This window comes from Festucalex cinctus, chromosome 6 (genome assembly GCF_051991245.1).
Source record: "Festucalex cinctus isolate MCC-2025b chromosome 6, RoL_Fcin_1.0, whole genome shotgun sequence".
Classification (NCBI taxonomy): Eukaryota; Metazoa; Chordata; class Actinopteri; order Syngnathiformes; family Syngnathidae; genus Festucalex; species Festucalex cinctus.
The window spans coordinates 16,078,737-16,097,491 of NC_135416.1; the positions used below are offsets into that span (position 1 = coordinate 16,078,737).

The 18,755-nt window shown below is 36.8% G+C and overlaps 1 protein-coding gene across 1 annotated transcript; it reads left to right on the forward strand.

Annotated features, from left to right (window-relative positions):
- The first annotated feature begins 517 nt into the window (after positions 1–517).
- cxcl12b (chemokine (C-X-C motif) ligand 12b (stromal cell-derived factor 1)) lies at positions 518–13,583 on the forward strand. The gene is made up of 4 exons (XM_077523573.1): positions 518–665; positions 2,268–2,385; positions 8,830–8,913; positions 11,497–13,583. Exons 1-4 carry the CDS (start codon positions 599–601, stop codon positions 11,534–11,536), a joined length of 309 nt encoding a protein of 102 aa, XP_077379699.1. The 5' UTR covers positions 518–598; the 3' UTR covers positions 11,537–13,583.
- Positions 13,584–18,755: the final 5,172 nt, after the last annotated feature.

The window sequence follows — 18,755 nt, forward strand, 5'->3', positions numbered from 1 at the left end:
GCGGCAATGTTAGTCCAACAGCAGTGAGCTCAGGAGGGAGGTCACCCAAACGTGTGTGCGGCAGATGGTGAAGACACTCAAAGATGTTGTGTAATATAAAAAGGAGACATTAACATAAATCAAGATTACATGGAAAAACTTTTTTTTTTTCCCCCCAGAACATTTGAACAGTTGTTTAAAAGGTCACCTATGAAGGTTGTAATGCATTTTATGCTCATTCTTATTTCACCCAAAAAGCCAAATATCTTTAATATTTTCATGTGTGACTAGTGATATTCAACCAGGCGGGTTTGATAAATGGAACGAAAGGAAAAAAGGAGAAAAAGACTTTCCAGCAGACTTCTCCTTGACTCCCTGCCAACCTTTGACAAGTGAGGAAGTCTCTCCTGACTCGCCACTGCTCCCTCCTCCTCCTCCTCCTCCTCACGCTGGGCTGGGACACCCCCTCTGTCCTTCCCCTTCTGAGAAAGTGGGTCTCCCTCCTTCCCCTCACTTTCTCTCTCACTCTCTTATGTGAGGTTTTCACACAATACGGAGCTGGTGGCCTCAGTTGTGCCTTGGACTGTAGCGGACGGAGCAAGTTTGAGCCAGCACCAACATGGATGTCAAATTGCTGCCGCTGATGCTTCTGTTGGCCGTGATCATACATGGACCTACAAGTACTGGTGAGTTTCAATCACTCAGACTTACATGGCTATCGTCGTATTAACTTTTAAGACCTTTTGTATGTGAAGAAAACATTGTTAGTTGGGATGGCTTTGACAGTGTTTTTTTTTTTCCTTAAATTTAGCTGACATATATCTAAAAACCTCAAATGCAAAATGTTTTTGTTAATAAATGCACAAAATAAATAATAAATGTTGATGTATATATTTATATTTATTTATTTATTTATTTTTAATTTTATTTTATTTTATGTTTTATGTTTGTTTTTTGGGGTTTCTGCTGTTTGAAAGAGTTGCCTGAATAAAGTTGACCTGACTTATTATTATTATTGTGTATATACAGTGTATATTTTTTTGTTTGTTTATTTATTCATTTATTTATTTATTTATTTATTTAACACAAAAACGACAACAAAAAGTTACGTTATCGAGCAACATTTCACGTTATCAACTTTGTGGCCTCTCTTTAGTGTCTCCTTATGTTCCTTGCCAGGTGTCAAGTCAGGCTGTTGAGCCGCCTGGCCCGCGCTTATGTTAAGCTTGTTGTTTCTGCCCCCGCTAGCATTGCATATTAAAGACTTGTGTGCATTTGGCTTTTGTCTGTGCTTTCTTTTAATTAGTTTCTAATTAGGGATAAACAAGGCGCTGGTGATAGTGGCGGATGCTGGCTTCTCGGGCGCCGGTGCTGCGTGCTGCATAATGATCCTCCAGTTTGCATGAGAATGGGGCATATCGTCATTAGGGTGATATTAATTGGGTCTTTGCCATTTGTCGTGAGACATTTGCTGTTGAATTGTGTCAATAGGAATATGTGGAAGGTTTATTTTACTTATTTATTTAACTAAAGTTGTTTACGTTTTCTGTATGTTCTTTAGGAATCAAGCAAAATGTAATACATGACTAAAAGTTTCATTGTGGGGCACTTTTACAACCATCATTTTGGAGCAACCTGTGTTCCGGAATGCGCTTATCATACTTTGATGTTTGGCGTTATCAGCCTGCATCTGGAGTAGCGCGAGGGGCCCCGCCAGCCTCCATGCTGGTGGCACACGGGCGATTTGTAATCATTTTAAGAATGTTCTTAGGGTGATTTCCACTTAGATGGCTCTTTTATGAGCGAGGGCAACATTAGAAATCGTGTGTTGAGGACCCTTTAGTGCCAGAGTGGTCAGGCTGAATGCAGTCTGAGTGAAAAGCTAAAATTCTGTGAAAGAAGAAAGTGGTCAAAAAGGGACTAATCTCTTTTTAATGAACATGTTGTTGAGAGCAATTGCAGGTAAAATCGTATGTTCCCATGCTTTGGAAAGATGTTACAGTAGATTAAACACGCTTTTAGCACGTCTAATGAGGGAAGTCGGGGTTGAAATCACATCTCATTTAAAGAGCTTCATTCCTTATAATTCCTTATAACTCAATATTGCATGTTATCTTTAACTGAGTAGTGTCATGTTTATTTTTTTTTGTCATAAAACGAATTAAAATATTAGCAACATACCATACAAAGTAGCTCTTGGAAAAAAAAAAGACATTACCACAGTGATCTTAGCGTACTGTCTTTTGTTTGAATACATTTTAGTAATGTTGTATTTGGTGTGCTTGCAGCAAAGCCCATCAGTCTGGTGGAGAGGTGCTGGTGTCGTTCGACTCTCAACACGGTTCCCCAGCGCGCCATCAAAGAGCTCAAGTTCCTCCACACACCCAACTGCCCCTTCCAAGTCATGTGAGTACAAAAACGAGAAGATTAATTGCCACCTTAAATAAAAGTCTGCTGATTCTTGGTTTGTTATGAGTATTTCAGGCATATAACTTCCTCTGCCAAATATTAGTGACGTTTAAAACTTTAAATCTCTTCCCCATTGATCTGAGCAGCTAGGCAACAGCGTAAACGAAACATGTTTTATTCATTACTTTGATTTGATTTTCATGCGTGAACGTAAAATAGTTGGCCGGGTGCTGATGACATAAAGTACGTGTTATCTATCCAGCAGAACAAGCTGGAATATATAAATTCCAATACGTTAAACGCGAGCAGTAAATTACAAGTTGCCAAGTGGTTGCAAAATATTTCCACACACTAGTACACAAATAAAAGTTCAGTTGTTCTTTTTTTTTTTCAAACAATGTAAATGCAGTAACATTATTGTCATGTACAGATATACAATATGTTCCTGCAACAGAAATGTTTTGACAAGAAAATTGTCAAACAGTATTACATGATCTGACGTAATGTTGAACTACATGTTGTACGACAGCCACACGTTTAATTGCAACTTTAAGAGTTTGTATTTTGATTTCTAAAATGTGTGAGGTGCATCAATTCAACTTGAGTCCTGCCAAGCAATGTAATGAGAGATGTGGGGGGAAATGTATGATTGCGAGTTGTTCCCAACTTCACGCCCAACTTCAACTGGGAGAGGCTCCAGCTCAAACAGCAACCAAAACAAGCGCTATAGAAAATGGTTGGAAGGATGGTGTAGTAAATATCCTTTCATCCAATTTCTGTTGCGCTTAGCCTGTTCAGGGTTGTGAGTAGCTGGAGCCTATCCCAGCTGACTTAAATGGCAGACTTCACCCTGGACTGGTTGCCAGCCATTCTCAGAGCACACGGGACGCAAAACCACCAACATGATTGATGATGACTAAACCCACACTGTCTGCACCAAGGCAAGCAAATGTGTGCAAGCAAATGTGTGTATGTAGGTGTAGCACAAAAGGAATGTTTCAAATCAAAACTACAAGATTCACAATTATAGTAAAAAAATTAACAGTTGCTTGTTAATTTCCACCATCAAGGGCATATTATTTTCTTAATATAAACTCACTCTAAAAATTGTTTTCATGCTCAACCTTTCCAATGTATTCATTAGGGTCCGACCAATAAAGATTTAAAAAAAAAAAAAAAAAAAAAAAAAAGGTCATCAGTAATAAATACTGATTATCAATTAATAGGCTGATAATTTTATTTATTATATATTATTATATTATATTATATTATATATAATATAATATAATATATAATATATATATATATATATATATATATATATATATATATATATATATTACATACATTTATTTTTCTTTTTTTTTTTCTTTTTCCTTTCTTTTTTTTATTATCAAATCATGATTTTAGGTTGTGTGTAAAATAGTGACATCCAGTCAAATAATCAGCAAACGTTGGCCGTTCATCCAATGATTTTGGCCAATGTTTTGAAGGGCCATAATCGGCAGATTAATCCATCAGGCCCTGATATTCAAACTCAACCTTCCATCCAGCCAACAAATTCAATTTTTTTATATTAAGATTTACTCAATTCTATAGAACTTTAATGGGCAATGCTGTATTTGTTCTATTGCAAGTAGTGTACACTGCTATTGTGTAATATTACAATAGTACTTATTGAAGCTTCATTTGTTGTATGATGTCATCCAAAAAGCGGCCTCACTTGAAAGTGTTGAACTGAGGAAAAAAGTGACGGCCGAAGCTCGAAGGGACTATTTATGTTTTGCAAAGGAAACAATAATTAAGGGTCAAAGTGATTACCTTTGTGTTTCTGCTGACCCCATGTGTCCCTTTTTTTTTTTTATCTTCCGCCTCTGACCGCACAGCAAGGCTGAGTATAATGTCACTGGTCTGGAACACATTACCTCAAAAGCCTCATTCATTTGTTTTCTATCGAAAATCAGGTGGCAGAAGCCTCACAGCCAAAAGCCGAAAAGGCTGCCAAATGAGGAGGGGGTGACGTGTCAGTTTGCAGTGGGAATGAATAGCAAAAGGTCGCAGAGGACACGGAGAGATGCGACCAGCCCAGAGGAGTCAAGAAGTCACTTAGGCAAGGCGAGAGGGGAAATACAGCTCGCTCCTCTGATATCACCATTGAGGCACTTGAAAGCACGCCGAAGTAACATTATACTCCTCCGTGACCGCCCCCTGCCAGGCACTGTCCCACTGTGCTCCCCAGTATGACCCCCACAACTCTTTGCCCACTCATCCCAGCATGCTGTTGGTATTAACTTGCTGTGAAGTAATTACTACCTGCTGCTTGCGGAACTCCAGACCTCAAATTCAAGTCAATTAGAGGTGAAGCTCCGAGTTGCCGGGCCAGACAAGCAGACAGATAAACAGGACGGAGGGGGACGCATCAAAAACAGGATGGAGGACCCCAGCGGATGAGCTAATAAAAGAAGGAGGGGAAGAAGGGAGAGAAAGTAAACACCGATCAAGTTGTGGAGCTGCTGACATGCTGCTTTGAGGGACTGGATGCTCCTCGTCACCTTAAAGTGGCGATGCCATTTGCTCGCGTGAGGTGACGAGCACAGAAAGCGTGATGGGGTGTTTCATTTGTGGAGCGGTGTGATGGAGATACGGAAGCAGGAGAAAGAATCCCCTCACACTTGCTAACTCTCACACATGACCTTTTGCCACAGTGGTGTGACACATGTTAAGAGCCGGCTGCCTCCCAGCTTGTGTTGCTACGAATCTTCATCTAAATATTTGCAACTTTTGCCATCACTCATTAGCACACATACATGCACTCACGCATACACATGCTAACATTCTGACTACAACAATAGGAATCACACTGGGCGCTAATACAACTGCATCAACCTACGGAAAAGTTTTCCTTTTATTGTTTAAAATAACTTATTTTAACTTCTAGGATCCCTCGCCGTACACTGGCCAACGGCAGAACCCAGGGTGCTTTTTCCACTTTTATTATTATTTTTTTTAATTCCATCTGCGTTGTTCATCAATGTTGTGTCTGTCGTACTAGCTAGCTAGCTAGCTCGTAGCACTAAGCTAACCTGGTTCGGCTCTCGATCTGGTCCAACATCCAACTCTCTTTCTTGCTAGGGCACGTGTTAGAGGCCAACAGTGAAGTAACAACAAAAGTGGTGATAGATGTGCTTTATTTCGTGATTGATTAACAGTTTAATTCCCATTAGCAGGCTAAACAGTGCTGTACACATGACGCTGTTCACTCTTCACATAGCTTACGTTCATATGTCACGTGTTGCAGTACAATCAGTAGATACATAGTACATACAATTGACTATGTGAATCCAAAAATTCTGATTCCAGCATTCGTTTTGAACAGCAAATCACATCTCAGTTCGAATTATCACCAAAACATGCACAGCCCAAGAAAATAGCGATAATGGTTGTACCTCGAGAATAAAGAGTCCTCACTATTACCATACTTTGAAGGTGATTGATAAGCGATAAAAGTACACATTTTGACAAAAATAAAAATGAAATAATATTTTAAAAATTATAATAATTAAAGGGAAATAGTTGTCTAAAGGCTGCACCTTGTGGGAGAACTTTAAAATGTATATTTTTGATGATATAGATCTTAAATGGGTCATTGGGATGTTTTAGTAGGGGGAAAAAGGGTCTCTTTTTTTTCTTCTTCTTCTTTTGAAGCATGACAAATCTGTGGTTGAGCATTCTCAGACAACACTGTCTAAAAGGACCCTAATTTGTATCCGCTAATCATTTGGTTCAATCACAGTTAAATTGAACCACCGGTCAGATCAAAAGGACTCGCCTAACTCAAAGTTTACATCAAACCAACGCGCACAGATGTTTTCGACTCTGTGCAATATCGCACAAACGGGCAGCAGATTAAGACTTGGAAAAAATGAAACGTTTTTGGTCTGCTTGCAAGCTTTCAGTTCGGAGAACAACTGGTGGGAAGTGGCAAGCTACAGACTTTCCTTCAGGTAGTAATATTATGTACAACAATTTTGAAAAGTAAAACATTTGAAAACATTGAAACACAAACATGTTCCACATATCTCAAGTATTTGTCTTTGAAATCCTGTAAAAACTTTATTGAAATCGAGCAGTGGCACCTGAAAATGCAAAGTGCATTTTCAAATGCCAAAAAAAATCAAATCAAATCAAATGCAAAGTGCATACAACACAAATTATGGAGTATATAGAGAGAAAAACTTAAGTTGATTTTTAATAAACTAAATTACTACTTTAAAAGTGACAAGCTGTAGGTCATAAAGGTAAAAGAATGTTTGTTTAAAACACTATAGACTGGCGTTAATTGTGTACTGTATGCTAGTGTATGGTATGCTAACAGTGCAGATTATTACTGTTTACGTCTTTTGAGAGTTTTATTTCCAAATCACAACAAATTGGAGCAATATGTAATGGATTGTGTTACATCTTCAGCATTTTCAACATGTTAATATTCTAATTCAAATGGATTATTACAGTATATTACAGTATATTACAGTATTCTGTTACCATCCATAGGTGAGAATGTGAGTGGGTTATTTGTCTACATGTGCCCTGTGATTGGCTAGTAAAGGCCTCTCTCCCAAAATCATCTGGACTAGGCTCCAAATCACGTGATTATAATGAGGGCAAGCGCCATAGAAAATAGATATGATCGAGATAGATGAGAGGTGCCGTTTTGACTGGCGGCGAATGACGTCAGCTGTGTTCACGCTCACTGGCTTGCGCGTGTCTGCAAAATGAACCAACATCCAGTCTAACATGCCTCGATGGAGATTTACAACACGTACCGCGCCAGGTTTGTGCCAGTCATGAAAACAAAGCAAGTTGAACAAATTTCTCTCGTGCGCAGCTGCTCTCCAGTGGAAACAGAAGAGTGTTAATTTCCCACAGCTGGCCAGGGGTTGACAACCCGTCATGCTCAATGAGCATCACATTTTGCAGCTCACATGTGTTGGAAGATGTGCTGAGCTTTTTAGGGCTTAGCTCAGGTGGTTCTGAGTGACCTGAGCTCCATTTTCATTAAATGTGTCTCAGTAGTGAAGAGTCCCCCCCAATAAAACACATTAATTGTCATCAAATGAAGAATCCTTGTTTGGGATTTTTCCCTTTCGAGACACTGAGGTCACAGAATGCTGGAAGCAGTTTATAAACATGAATTCTTCAAAGATGAAATGGTGCTATTATTCCATAAGCACTCAAAGATATTATTGTGATTTATGAATTTTAGATAAGCTAAAATGTCCAGAACCAGCACATAATACTTTAAGTGTTTATACAGCAGTAGGTCTTTAACGTTACCTTTTATCACCTCACTATATGATATTTATTCTCCTATTGGGAATAATAAATGTGTGTTCAAGTGAAAAAGAGCACACACAATACGCAGTTTTGACTGTCCACTAAGACAAATTGTATTGTGCATTTACGTATGTTTTTCTTCACATCACTTGAGTTGATCTTGCCAAAGAAGCTTTTAAAATGTTTCTCTTTTGGTTTCACAGCAACTTTATAGTCAAAGGATGTCCCATACACAATGCAGTGTTGAATTCATGCCAACAATAAACCTGATTTACATTGTAATGTCAAAAGAGACATTTTAGGTCAAATAAATAGCAAAAAAAAAATTCTGGAGCCACAAAACCTTATGAACGTTGTAGTAGGTGAAACAGTATGGAAAAATTATGGTAATTTTTTTCCTCTCATTCCTTTTTTTTTTCCCTACGTTTTATGGCTATTTTTGACATAATTTACTGCCTTTTATGGTATCAAGATTTTTGGCAATTTTGTGGGCATTTATATCAATTTTGAGGATTTTTTTTTGCTTTTTGCTTTTAGAGATTTTATATATATATATATATTTATTTTTTTTTATTTTTTTTTTTACTTTTTTCTTTTCAGCCTTTTTTAAATACATTTTTGAGCAGTTTTGTGTACATCATATGATCATTTTCTGCTGTTTTTGGATCTATTTGTACATTTTATGGTCACTTTTTGGACAATTTTTGTACTTTTTCATCTCTTTTTGACAAATTACAAATTTCGACTGACATTTTTTTTTTAATGTTTAATTATGCATTTAAAAAAAAAAATCTAAATTAATTCAAAGAATATTTTATCTAAAAAATGTAAATAAATACATAAAAATATTTAGATTTTTCTACTAATTATTTAGAGAGCCAAAAGGAGTCACAGGAGGGGCTAAAGAGCCACATGTGGCTCCGGAGCCACAGACTTCAGACCCCTGGTATAGGACATCAAAAATATCTTGCTGTACATGTAAACGTGACGTGGAGGACTACTTATAACAAACTAACCTATAACCTGCAGTGAAAATATAACCTTATCCTTGTCTGATTAAAACAAAGCAACAGTAATAATCAAATCCTCCTCATCTTCATCCCACAGTGCCAAGCTGAAGAGCAACAGGGAAGTTTGCATCAACCCGGAAACCAGGTGGCTGCAACAGTACTTAAAGAACGCCATCAACAAGTAAGAAAATAACTTTTTCTCCGAGTGGGCTTGACAAGACAGACGTGAATAATTACAACTTCAAACCTATGTAGTACAAATAAACCACAGTTACAAATTGCTGGTTCACTGTCTTGCTGGTAATTACTCAGTGAAAGCAGTGACTCGCTTGATGTAAGCAGCTTGAATGATCACGTGTGAAATGATGTGCATGAAGTTAAGATGTGTGATAAATCTGCCTGTGGCGTGCCCGCTTCCTACTTTCTCATAACCTTGTGTCTGAACATCACAGGCGTCATCAGCGTGTTCATCATTATCAGCTCACATGCCGCACTTAAGACACTTAAACACAATGGCCAACGGATTTTTTTAAATGGATTCGCCGCACAATTATCACCACTAACTGCACATTAATGACAGAGTTGCCTTGGCCAGGGGGCAACACCGGAGGAGGAATAGTAACAGCGGCAGGATATTAACATTTTAACAAGCTATGTTGTACATATTCCTCATAAACAAAACTCTCCCAAAGTGTCTGCTGGTGATTATTGCCAGGCTGCATGTCTGGGAAGACCAACAAAATCATTCATGTGGATGTTAAATACTATTTGTGCATGACTTGCTTGATAATAGAATACTTAAAATGATGCTGTGGTCCTAATCATGTCAGGATAGGATGTGAAGCAAATACACCTTGAATTTTATTTTATTTTTATTTTTTTAAGCAGCAATACAATAAAATAATACTTGTAAATGTGTTTGAATGGCACACTTGTTTGTAATTAGGAGAAAAATGTCACTCACATTACCATGGTGATGAATAATGATCACCTGCTTACCTGTCTATCATATTGGTGGACCAGCCAGGACAGCTCTTGCTGTGTTAGCATTAGCATAAATGCTAACCTAATTGTTCATTGTTTTGCTAACGCACTAAAATAATCAGACAATATTTATTTTCAGATATGATATTCATTGGGATGAAGATGCAGTGCTATTATTTTAGGAGTTTTTGTTAGGAAATATGCTGCTTGAAATGAAAAAAAATATAATGATAATGACATATAGGCTATATGTATGTAGCTTAAAAAAATTATTCAATCAGGTATTTTTATCATTCCAGTGATCAATAATCAGTATTTATTTTTGACTGAAGAATGTGACTCACCACAGAGAATAGTGTTGTCAACAAGTTTGAATGGCTAAAAACAAATCAAGTATAGAAAATGAAGCTTCAAAGTGGTGAAAACAACAAGCTATTCTCTCCACCCTCGAACAATGTGGGTGTGTCAGCTGAAACTGCTGAAACCAATTAGATAGATACTGCTACTAGGTTACATCATCTAGCATTTTGTCTACAAATAACCAAACGTGTCAGGAGCAGAAATATGTTAAACTCTCCGGTGGCCGAACCATATCTCACCATTTTGTCACTGAGTTCCCATACAGTGACAATGAGGCGCTCTAAAGCGACCACGGCCACCCAAAGCCTCTTCTTTTTTGCTCATTTTACTTGTGAATTTCCCCACTGTGGCATCAATGAAGTATTCTTCTTCACTCCCACCTTTCTCGTCATTTATGTGCATGCACTCACGGGCAACAATGAGGCACTCTAAAGCGGCCACTGCTTCTGAATGAATATTCATTTTAGCTAGCTAGCTAACTGTATGTTGAAATTAGACCAACCAATTGATGCAAACTAATGTGCTCAAATTATTATATAGTGGGGGAGAGGAAACTAATGCAACGAGCTGAAATGCATTCGACACTGTTTTAGCCACGCCCCAAAATCTGGAAATGGTGGGAAACAGTTTAACGCAATCTCAAAAATTTAGTACTACATAGTTCTGAATCTTTTCACGCTTTTAGCAATTATCTTCAAACATGTATAATGGATTTAGAAACAAATCTCTGAATTCACTTCCCAGGATATGAATTTAATTTAACCAAATCTGGTTGCTTGTCGTCTAAATCTTTATGAGCACTTCTCAAGTGATTTGAATTGAAAGAAGAAAATGTGGTGTTAATTTAGCAGTGAGCCATATTTTGGCTCAGTTGCAGCACCGAATTGTTGAGGGAATTACTGCTGCCGACTTTTACTGTCTCGACATGAGACTCTACATGTTTAGTATCACATGTTGGCATGTTGCGACCGAGGATCAAAACGTAACATTTCTCAGTGTGTCAGATAAGAAGATTTTCCTCCAACATGGGAACAGATGTACATTATTTATTTTTATTCATTCACTACACTACAATTTCTAACCCCACCTGGTAGCCTCAATGTATCAAATTGCATCAGTGTTGTTACTGCTATGAGAGATGAACTAAAACATGCAATGTGATATGTAACATGGTGATTCATACACACTGCACATTTGTGAAACAGTTAATAATTGGTGTTAGGCCCTTGTAGGGAGCATGGCTGCTCTTTATCAGCAATCTTTGACTGTAAAAAAAAAAAAAAAAAAAAAAATCTTCACCTCATATTTCCATATATTTTACAATCATATAATGCATTTTTGTTTAAAACCAAATTATTATTTAAAAAAAAAAATGTGGGACATTATTTGACAGTGAACATGTTTCTAAATGTGTGTGTAGGGTGAAGAAGTCGAGAAGACGCAACCACAAGAAGAATTAAATCTGAGGGCTTGTTTTCAAGCTCCCTCAGGTCCAACCTGTGTACCTCCTTACCACTGCTATGGATGTATGTAAACACGCTGTACTGTATGTACCTGTCCACATCTCTGGACTGCTTGCACAAGAAGCACTTCACCGCCAATTTGTGCCACCCGCCACAGGCCTTTGGTCACCCATAGAGCCCCCCACCCTCACCCAATCAACCCTCCACGGTAGCACCAAGTGCGATTAAAGCCTGTTTTGGGACAAAGGATGCAAGATAATGTCACGTGTGTTGGAGTAAGTGATGGCAATGTGTGTGTAAAGAGTACAAAAAGTCCGTTTGAACGTTCTGTCTGAACAGATTTATGGTTAATGAATGTGCCCAGAAATCATGTCAAGTGTCCTTTAAAGATTAAGTATCCTCCAAGGAATTAGAATCTCGATATACACAGGTCACACTAACACAACTCTCTCCATGTCTTTCGAACTATTTGATGTGTGCTATGATCAAGAATGTATGGTAGCGTGGAACTGCCAATGTGGAGGAGATATTTTTGACGGGCAATACGTTTGAGTGTATTTGCAAATACGTTTAAAGGGGAAGTCAACCCAAAACAATATATATATTGACAATAGTATGTTCTATGCAGCGCCACTAGTGTAATATTGTTTTAGTGGTATATGGGATAAGCAGCAAAATCCAGCCGTTTTTATCAAAAAAAAGAGGGCGGCCATTTTGCCACTTGCTGTCAACTGAAAATGACATCACAATTGCTTAGGTTAATCACAGCTCAATTTCAGAAAACAGGTGAGCTGTGATTGGTCATTGCCTGAGCCCTGAGCAACTGTGATGCCATCTTCAGTTGACAGCAAGTGATAAAATGGCCGCCCCTTGAGATGGATTAAAAAAACGGCTAGATTTTGCTTCTTATTAATTCATAAATGTAATTTTAATCAGAATGTCATATTTAGACTAGTGAGGTCACATATGTACGGAGCCCCTAAAGTGACATGGGAGAAAAAAAAAACATTTAAATGTTTCTGGTCCGGACGAGAAACTTTCTCGTCCGGACAAGAAAGTTTCTCGTCCGGACGAGAAACTTTTCTCGTCCGGACGAGAAACCAGCATACTCGCGTGGGAGACCTTATACTAACTATATTTCAGTTTGTGTTCATGTGTGAAAATGATAGCACAGGACCTAGTCAGGTTCTATTTTCACCTGGGACTTTATTATAAGGACATTGCTGCGTTACTTGCAAGTCGGCACCATTATGTTGTGTCTGAGAGACATTTAAAACGAATTGAAAGCAAGTTGAACAGTGGTCTACCGTCCGCCGCCACAAGCGAGCTCTCCTAGTTCCCGCTCGCAGGTGATGTTTCTCGTCCGGACGAGAAAGTTTCTCGTCCGAACGAGAAACATTTAATTTTTTTTTTTTTTCTCCCATGTCACTTTAGGGGCTCCGTACATATGACATATCGTCAAGAAATGTTTAAGTTTGACTTCCCCTTTAAATGTATTTGCAAGTACATTCAAATGTGCTTGTAGGCTAAATGCTAAAAGTTAGCATTTCTCCAATATTGCCACAGGGATTAAAAAGGAAATTATATTTTTAGCATTTGGCATACATTATACCAATACATTTAAAAATTGATGGGATATTGTCTTTAGTATGCACGTACCCCGTGGCATTCTGGGAAAATAAAATGAAGAATGCAAATCATGTACTGCAGACATAATAGTAAATCACAAAACAATAATAATGAATGAAGTCTTAGATGCTTAATCTTTGAGTGTATAGTTATAAATTAGGCCAAATGCTTAAAAAAAAGCATTTTTTTTTAACTTGCACGTGTAAATCCTGTCATTTTTCAGAGAAAATATACATAAATGTATTTGCAAATACTGTAATTTCTAATGTATTTGTCAGTGAAAAATGTTTACTCCATACTGCCAATTCTGCGCTTCTGTAAGAATGTAAATGATCCAGTATATTGTTTTTCTGCTTTATGCATGTGAAAGTGGCACTATTTTTATACTTTTTTTTTTTTTACTTTTTTTTTTTTTTACTTTTTTTTTTTTTTTTATGACAAACATGCCACTACTCAACAAGCACTGATCATGTGGTGCTAGTGCTACGTACTCATTTTCAGGTTAGAAACATTTTTATTCACAACGTTTGTTCTATTTAGTTCATAATCAGCACATCTTTATTTTTGGGAGCGTTTGATGTGAAAATGACATAAATTCATGAGAAGGGGATCCAGTGCAGAGAAAGGTGATGAAAAAAAAAAAAAAAAAGAGTTTTGGTGTTTTTGTATTGTGTGTTAATGCAGCTTTTACTGATTGAACATATCAGTATACTGTACAGTCGAGACCAAATATGTATTCAATACAACAGACAACAAGACAAAACCTCAGCAATAAGATCAGAATTCCAAATCTGGTTGGAGTTTTTACTCGTGACTGACTCGAGACATTCAAGCAAGTTGACTGCAGTATTCTTATGTACGTGTTTGTGAGAAAGTATATCAAACAGATGAATTGTCAAAAAAGGGAATGTTGATGATGGCAAAGAGAACGTTTTGATGATCTTTTATTATACATGCAAATAAATATTTTTGAGCCACTTTATTATCAAATATTTTTTGTTAATGTTACTGTTTTTATTTTTATATTGTGTATATGCTCACTGAATGCCTTTTTGAATGCAATATACAGTAAAGTAAATGAAAGCTCGACTGTCAAACAAAAACATGTTTTAATTACATGCATGAGTTTATTTTAATACAATTTGTATTTTTTTAACAAAACAGTGTGAAACGTTTTTGCACCACAGGAATGATATACTTTTTTTTTTTTTTTTTTTTTACAATGTTAATGTCTCTGCTTTCATTTGTTCACCAGCGGTTGTGTCCCATGCAGGGAAGAATTTTACTGTTACATCTTGTCTTAATCCATCCAACAAATTGAGAATTAAAGTCAATATTATTGTGTAAGGATTGGACACATGTTTCAGTATAGCCACACCAAACACTTGATTAGCTTTTAAAGCCCTTACTATTTATATGTAGTGTCATCACAGCTTGTGAGGCAAAGCAGAACAAAAAGTGCGGCTTGCGATCCAAGCGATCAACATGTGCTTTCAATTAGGACACTCCCAGCACGCCGTAGACTTTTTTTTTTTTTTTCCCCCTCTGCTCAACCGTACGCATGCTATGGAAGTGGTGCTTGTGGTCTTTGGTATCTTTATTTGTTGTGTTTGACAATTGGCAGGCTGCTTGCTAACGGGCTATAATGCAACAAGCATTCTTACAAGAGTTATTAGTATGAATGGCCCATCATTTGATGCCATAATAATTCTTCGCCCCCTTTTCTGGATCAATCCCTTGCTTATTTTAAATAGAAAAATACTCTTACATTTAAAAACAAAAATGAGTATAGCTGTGCATACAATGTATCACAATGCATGTTTCTTACTGTATATGTTTTTAACACTGTTTTTAATTTACTTGTTAATATGCAAAAATAGGTAGGGCATGTTTCTACATTTTGACACCAAGAAAATGTGAAATAACTGAAATCTTTGTAATCTGCTTTTGACACATTTTACTAACATATTTGTATATATTAGTTTGTATTTTCTATGTAAACCAAGAGACAATATTTCAGCAAGCATATCAAAGCCCCTTTTCAATAAAATCCCATGAAATTATATCAGTTATATCTTTCTTGCTCTAATTTAGTTGTGGTTTTGGAAACTGTTCCAATTGTTGGTAAAATATGCTCACCATCCGCCAACAGGATTACCACGATGAATGGTTTGGTGTCAGGGGAAAAAAAAAAAACATTGTAGTAAAACAAATGGTGAAATGTATGTAAACACTTTCACAGAGAAAATATCCACATTCAGATCCAAATGTGGGAAAAAAATTGATGCCCCAATATATTCCATAATATGTCCTCTATAACACTTAAACAATTTTTCACAATAAAGTCACAGAGATTTATTTTATTTATTTATTTTTATTTTTTATTTTTTATTTTTTATTTTTTATTTTTTATTTTTTATTTTTTATTTTTTATTTTTTATTTTTTATTTTTTATTTTTTATTTTTTATTTTTTATTTTATTTTTTATCCAGACGGACAGGCCAATAGATTTCATGTTGAAATCACTGATTGGAGAATATTCTATGGAATTGTGAAATCAAATGAAAATCACACTACATTCTTGCACTGCTACAGCTCTTGTTGCTCTCTGTCCCATATTAAATGCTCTAAATGCAGTCTTATACCTTGGCAAAATATAGCGATGAGTCAGTGCCTCGCAAGCCAGAAACCTCACTGCACATCACTGCTCCCAAGTCAGTTTTTACTGGGTTGCTGACTGTCAAATTAAACGCTGTGAGATATTTTATTGACCATCTAACAGACACAAGTGAACTTATGGGAGGGTGGTTTTAGCCATATTTTGTGTCATAACGTAAGTTTCATGAATATGTTAATATTGTACCATGAACCAACTTTTTTTTTTTTTTTTTTTTTTAATGCTGATAACACTGAGGAACAAAATTTTTAATGAGTTAGGTCTGATGACAGCTGATTTAAACATTTTTTTGGGGGTGTGGAATCCAAAACTTCAGTTCAGTTTTTTCTCTATCACACGTTTTTGTGCGGCAGGATCCCCATTTTCTTAAAAAAAAAAAAAAAAAAAAAAGTGTATGCATCCAAATAAAACACATAAATCAGCATAAAACAAAATGGAACTTAAAACTGTAACTGATTCCACAAATAAGTTGTCACATAGCTTTAGATGAGTCCAATCGTAATCAGCTCTTTGTACTACAGTCTTACTACAGCTTATCAGAATTATGTTTATATGGAGTATAAACTTTGGAGGGGAAAAAACAACAACAATGCTTATTTTAGTTTTAATCAGCATTAAAATGTAACTCAATATTTTTCTCCTAGCCTCCTTTCCAAACTACACACAAAACACTAACGAACAATTTAGCTTGAAAAGCACATTGTCCCCATTAGCATGCTTTTGTCTGATATTTTAACACCTAATAGTGTGTTCATTTGTGCTGGTTGATTACTTACGAAGAGCACCAGGGATCCCGCAGAGCTCCAATGTGTCGGCCCTAATCAAGTGGAGCCACGCTGAGCCGGATTCATTTCATGGTGCTGCTCTCTCCTCTGACCTGTGGCCAGTCATATGAGCAACACGAGACACTTTTTGGAGCTGGACCAAGTGCTTTCCAAGGTCAAGGTTGCATGTTTGGGGCCTTGAGGACCCATTCAGAAATGATTATTGGATTTCTATACTGTGCTTACTCAGCTGAGGCGCAGCTATGATGGAGGTGGTGGACACATGTTCAGGATGTAATTATTAATATGGCTTTTAGCAGACAGCCAGACATGCGCCATTTAAGTGAGACATTTTAGCTTTTTATTTTCAGTTGTTTTTTTTATTTAGTTTTTTTACAATGTCAGCAGCCTGAAATGTTCTTGTTAAAGCTAGATACAACATGACAAATCAGTTGTGAGTCATAGAAATGTGTCCCGTTGGGCTCATTCAAGTTGGATTTCACATGCATGCTCAGTCCAACTGAGAACAATAAAGCACAGACAACAGGTGAAGCAAACTCGTCATTTTTCAGCCAAACAAAAAGCGCAATTTCATACACAGCTGGGATCGCACACACGCAAGGGAATATAGACTAAAATATATTTCTGTTTTTATTCTTCTTATTATTATTATTATTATTGTGTGTGTGGGTTTTTTTGTTTCGTTTTGTTTTGTTTTTAGCCAGTTTGGTGTTTTTATTTTTTACGAAACATGTTACATATTTTAAAAGTTAGGTGTACATTATTAATGTAGAATTGACCTTTTTCACAAGGTCAATAAAATAAACATGGAAACTTTTTATACCACCGCGCAGGCTAAAGATGATTTATTTATTTATTTATTTTTAAATATAAGCAATATAAATATGTAGCTACTTCTTTCAAATGTTGAGTAAAATGTTTCTGTGACTTCAAGATTAGAATAAAAAAAAACAACCGATCAGAAATGTACTTGAAATTGCTCTGTTCTAGTTGAACCTTTGCAGAGAAGAAGATGGTGATGGATGATGAAATATTGGATGATGTTTTTCTGTGACTCAAGCGTCATTCACGTGAAAAAGACAAAGCAGCCTTCAAGTTGAATCACCGGGGCCAGTAAACGTAACAATTGTGGACGGCAAATTGCCCGTCCGATTTGCTCTTGGAGGTTGTGCGTATTCCTGCATGATTTGAGGCTCTTGACTGAACATCTTTGAACAACTTAATACCCACCCGGCTGAATGCCAGTTAATAGGAAACATGTTGGCTGCAGAAATGCACTGGACTGTGTATGGGAATGTGTTTACTTGCTATTGCTCATGTTGTGGGGACATAAATCTATATTTGCAAGCACTCGTCATCCTTTTAGGCACAGCACGTAAGTCGGCTTTATGGAAATCATTGCAGGTTGTGAAGATTTGGCTTCATGTAAAGGGTCAGATGGAGTGTTGACATTTGTCCTGGGGTGATTTGACGTCGTTAGGCGTAGCTGAGAGTCTGCTTTCCATTTGACTTTTAAGAAACGGATATAAATGAGGAGACAGTACCACCATGAGCATTTCATGCATATGGACATGAAACTGATGCTGACAGATAAAGTAATCATGAACACACATTCTTCCGCTTGTGGCTCTTGCTGCCGAGTCAGTGGATGTCCTCCATGTGGTTGCAGGGTTGATGGTTCAATCAGCTGTTGTCTGCCTGGGAGAACAATTTGGATCGACACGCTGGGCTTCAACTGCGTAGCACCTCTTTAGTATAAGGATGACAGAGCATGATAGATAGATAGATAGATAGATAGATAGATAGATAGATAGATAGATAGATAGATAGATAGATAGATAGATAGATAGATAGATAGATAGATAGATAGATAGATAGATAGATAGATAGATAGATAGATAGATAGATAGATAGATAGATAGATAGATAGATGGATGGATGGATGGTGGATGGATGATAGATGGATAGATAGATGGATGGATGGATGGATAGATAGATAGATAGATAGATAGATAGATAGATAGATAGATAGATAGATAGATAGATAGATAGATAGATAGATAGATAGATAGATAGATAGATAGATAGATTAGATAGATAGATAGATAGATAGATAGATAGATAG